The sequence below is a fragment of the Cetorhinus maximus genome, chromosome 22, assembly GCF_964194155.1.
Source record: "Cetorhinus maximus chromosome 22, sCetMax3.hap1.1, whole genome shotgun sequence".
Lineage (NCBI taxonomy): Eukaryota > Metazoa > Chordata > Chondrichthyes > Lamniformes > Cetorhinidae > Cetorhinus > Cetorhinus maximus.
In genome coordinates this window covers 67,203,068-67,207,465 of record NC_135900.1, presented here as the reverse complement: position 1 = coordinate 67,207,465, position 4,398 = coordinate 67,203,068, and the positions used below count along the sequence as shown (strand labels likewise).

At 49.8% G+C, this 4,398-nt stretch overlaps 1 protein-coding gene across 1 annotated transcript in view; it reads left to right on the top strand.

Moving 5' to 3' along the window:
• The first annotated feature begins 2,665 nt into the window (after window positions 1-2,665).
• pdzrn4 (PDZ domain containing ring finger 4) overlaps window positions 2,666-4,398 on the top strand; it is a 462,929-nt gene continuing 461,196 nt past the window's right edge. The window contains exon 1 of the mRNA XM_078568472.1: window positions 2,666-3,508. Coding sequence (XP_078424598.1) covers window positions 2,792-3,508 — 717 coding nt within the window. The 5' untranslated portion in view covers window positions 2,666-2,791. The remainder of the gene's footprint in view (window positions 3,509-4,398) is intronic.

Genomic DNA, 4,398 nt, shown 5'->3' with positions numbered 1-4,398 from the left:
CTTACATCCTTGTTTGAACAAGTGTCATATTTGCATTTCTTGGATCCTCTGGCATCGCTGCCATATCTATGGAACATTGGAAGATTATAGTTAGTACCGCCACAATTTCTGCCCTTACTTCCTCAACATTTTCAAATGCATCCCTGGTGATTTACCAACTTTAAGTAAAGCCAGCCTACCTAATACAACCTCTCTATCAATTTTTAGCCCATCCAATTACCTCCTCCTTCACTATGACTTTAGCAGCATCTTCTTCCTTGGTAAAGGCAGATGCAAAGTGCTTATTTACCACCTCAGTCATTTCCTCTTCTCCATGCATATATCTGCTTTTTGGTCCTGAATTGACCTACCCCTCTAACTCCCCTTTCACTATTTACATGCCTATGGAAGATTTTTGGATTCCCTTTTATGTTAGTTGCCAGCCTCTTCTCATACTCTCTCTTTGTCTCTCTTAACTTTTCACTTCCCCTCTGAACTTTCTACATTCTGCCTGGTTCTTATTTGTATTATAAGACCGACATATGCATCCTTTTTATTTGCTTCATCTTACTCTGTATCTCTATCTCTTTCATCATCCAGGGAGCTCTAGCTTTGATTGTCAAAATTTCACCCAATTTCGCCCTCAGGGAATGCACCTCAACTGTACTTGAACCGTCTCCTCTTTAAAGACAGCCCATTTCTGCATTACAACTTTGCCTGCCAATCTTTAATTCCAATTTACCCAGTTGAAGTCCGATCTTACCCGACTGAAGTTGGTACTTCTCCAATTAAGGAAAAACCTGGAGTAAAAATACTTGTATTGTTTCATAAGTAATCCAAATGAAACCTTAGTGTCCCTATGATTGCAGTACTCTAAATGTACCCCTATTGAGATTTAATCCACTTGATCCACCTCATTTCCCCAGAACCAGATCTAGCAATGCCTTCTTCCTCATGGGATCAGAAACATACTGATCAAAAAATTCTCCTGAATACACTTCAGAAATACTTCTCCCTCTCCGCCCTTTACACTTTACTATTGAGTTTGTATTAGGATAATTAAAATCCTCCTTTAATTACTACTATATAGCTTTTGTACCTCTCTATAATTTCCTTGCAAATTTGCTTCTCTATACCTTTCCCACTGATTGGTTGTATATAGAATACACCCAGCAGTGTAATGGCACCTCCATTGTTTCTTATCTCTAACCAAATAAATTCTCTCCTTGACTGCTCCAGGAAATCCTATCTCTCCAACAAAATATTCTCTTTAGTTAATATTACTCTCCCTCCTCCTTTCTTCCTTCCCCTATTTTTCCTCAACATTTTGTATCCAAGGATACTAGTACCTAGTCCTGTCCCTTTTTGAGCCAGATTTCCTTTAACATCATATTCCCCTATTAGACTCTGTGTGTTTACATACATGCACTGTAAACCCAAATTAGATCTTACTATATTTCCTCTTAATCTGCCTCTCCCAATCCTTTGTACACCTTGTTTCTCTTTTCTAATGTTACATCCTGGTTCCCATCTACCTGCCAAGTTGGTTTAAAACCTCAGCATTAGCAAATAGACTTGTGAGGGCATTTGTACCAGTTCTGTTGAGGTGCAACCCATCTACTTTGTTCAGGTCCCACCTTTCCAGAACTGGTCCCAATGTCCCTCCCACCTGCAACACTGGGAATAAGCCAGAAATGACTGTCTTTGAGCTATCCAGAAATGTGCTATCCACAAAGCCCTCAGCCACATGAATGCACTGCAATGACACCAGCTGCAACTTTCCCAAACTTGGAATGTGAGCTCCTTCAGCTGATGACACTTCCTGCATCCTGGAATTCTCACATGGAAAAGGATGATAATGAGGAGCAGGAACTGAGGCCAATTTGTCTTTCTCTAGCTCAGAGCACTGACATGAATGGTACTGAATAATCTGTTCACTCAGATATTGACAAGGTGTTTTAAACCTTGTTTATGGGGCAGTGACAAACTCACTGTCCTGTCAGCATACTCAATGATGCTTTCGGTGTCATTGGGGTGCTGGACATTTTAAATAAAAACACAAACTGATCGAAACATAGGGCAGGTCAGTGTCAGGAAGCAGGAGGGACAAACATTTCACATGGAGAGACCCTACCTTGGAATTGACCCATGTTCTGAGCAGAGCTTTATACTTGAGAAGGAGGTGCAGACATGTATAAAGAGTGGGGGGGAGGGGAGATGAAGGGTGATTCTGGCTTTTGGAGGGAGGGGGGAAGAAAGGGAAAGAAAGGTCGGGATGTGAGGGGAGGTGATCAGAAACATCTCTCCCTCCCCTCTCCAGCGATTGTGCCTGTGCCTCGCATTTTTTTTTGAAACTTTCCATTGCGGGGCACTAGAACAGCCTGTTTAATTTTTTTTTTGTTTCTCTCTGGTGACGTTGTTTTAAAGGTGATATTTCATTTTTTTTTAATTACACAAATAAAACACCGAGTCAACTCTTAACAACACACAAGTGATCAATCGCCACTCTTGTTTTCTGGGCAGATAATCTCCTGGCTCGGCCTGATTTAAGGAGAGGGCTGTTTTAGGAGGAATACGGTGGGTTGTTGCTGATACTGGCAGCGCACAGTGGGGGAGAGGAGAGAGAGAGAGACACAGAGTCCAGTCGGACTGGGAGACTCCAGTCTGAGCTGCAACTACTCAGCCCGCAGTCAGTTGGAGCGCTCAGTGTGCCAATGACTCCGGCTGCACTTAGGAGGCTCCCGGCAACTTTCTAAACTGCCTTATTACTGATCTGCACACAACAGAGAGAGAGAGGGGGGCGGGTTGGGAGATGGGGTTTGAACTGGACCGTTTCATCGAGGAGGTGGACCCCGAGCTGAAGTGTAACCTGTGCAACAAGGTGCTGGAAGACCCACTGACCACCCCGTGCGGGCACGTCTTCTGTGCGAGCTGTGTCCTGCCCTGGGTGGTGCAGCAGGGCATGTGCCCGGTCCAGTGCCAGAGGATGTCCACCAAGGAGCTCAACCACGTCCTGGCTCTCAGGAACCTCATCTCCAAGCTGGACATCAAGTGTGACTACCGCTCCCGGGGCTGCGGGAAGGTGGTGACCCTGCAGAACCTGGCTGAGCATGTGGAGATGTGTGACTACAGCCCGGCCAGGTGCAGGAACAAGGGCTGCCAGGAGGTGCTGAACCTGAAGGACATGGATGTCCACATGCGGGAGAGTTGCGAGTGCCGGCCGGTGGGGATCTGCGGGCAAGGCTGCGGGTTGGTGCTGCAGCACCGGGAGCTGGGGCAGGGCGACAAGCACTGCTGCCTGGCGGCTCTCCGGGGCAGGGCAGCCTCCCTCCAGCTCCGGGCAGCCAGCCTGGCTCAGGAGCTGAAGAAACAGGCAGTCCGAGCCGGCAAGAGGGAGCAGGCGCTGCTCGCCCAGGTCTCGGCGCTGCAGAGCGAGGTCCAGCTCACCGCCCTGAAATACCAGAAAAAGTTCAACGAATACATGATCCACATCAGCAACATCAGCAAAAACCTGGCCGGATACTGCAAGGTGAGGGGGGGGGGGGGGGGGGATTGGGGAAGGGGGGGTTTGAGGGTAAGAGGAAGGAGAGGAGGGAAATTGGGGTGTAGGGGAGGGAGGAAATTGGGGGTAGGGGAGGGAGAAAGGGAAATGGGGTAGGGGAGGGGGAGAGGGAATTGGGGTGTAGGGGAGGGAGAGAGGGAATTGGGGTGTAGGGGAGGGAGAGAGGAGGAATTGGGGATAGGGGAGGGAAATAGGGGGAATTGGGGTGCAGGGGAGGGAGAGAGGGAATTGGGGGTAGGGGAGGGAGAGAGGGAATTGGGGGTAGGGGAGGGAGAGAGGGAATTGGGGGTAGGGGAGGGACAGAGGGGGAATTGGGGGTAGGGGAGGGAGAGAGGGGGAATTGGGGTGTAGGGGAGGGAGAGAGGGAATTGGGGTGTAGGGGAGGGAGAGAGGGAATTGGGGTGTAGGGGAGGGAGAGAGGGAATTGGGGGTAGGGGAGGGAGAGAGGAGGAATTGGGGATAGGGGAGGGAAATAGGGGGAATTGGGGTGCAGGGGAGGGAGAGAGGGAATTGGGGGTAGGGGAGGGAGAGAGGGAATTGGGGGTAGGGGAGGGAGAGAGGGAATTGGGGGTAGGGGAGGGAGAGAGGGGGATTTGGGGGTAGGGGAGGGAGTGGGCGAATTGGGGGTAGGGAGGGAGAGAGGGAATTGGAGGTAGGGGAGGGAGAGAGGGAATTGGGGTAGGGGTGGGAGAGAGGGAATTGGGGGTAGAGGAGGGAGAGAGGGAATGGGGGTAGGGGAGGGAGAGAGGGAATTGGGGGTAGGGGAGGGAGAGAGGGAATTGGGAGTAGGGGAGGGAGAGACGGGGAATTGGGGTTAGGGGAGGGAGAGAGGGAATTGGGGGTAGGGGAGGGGGAGT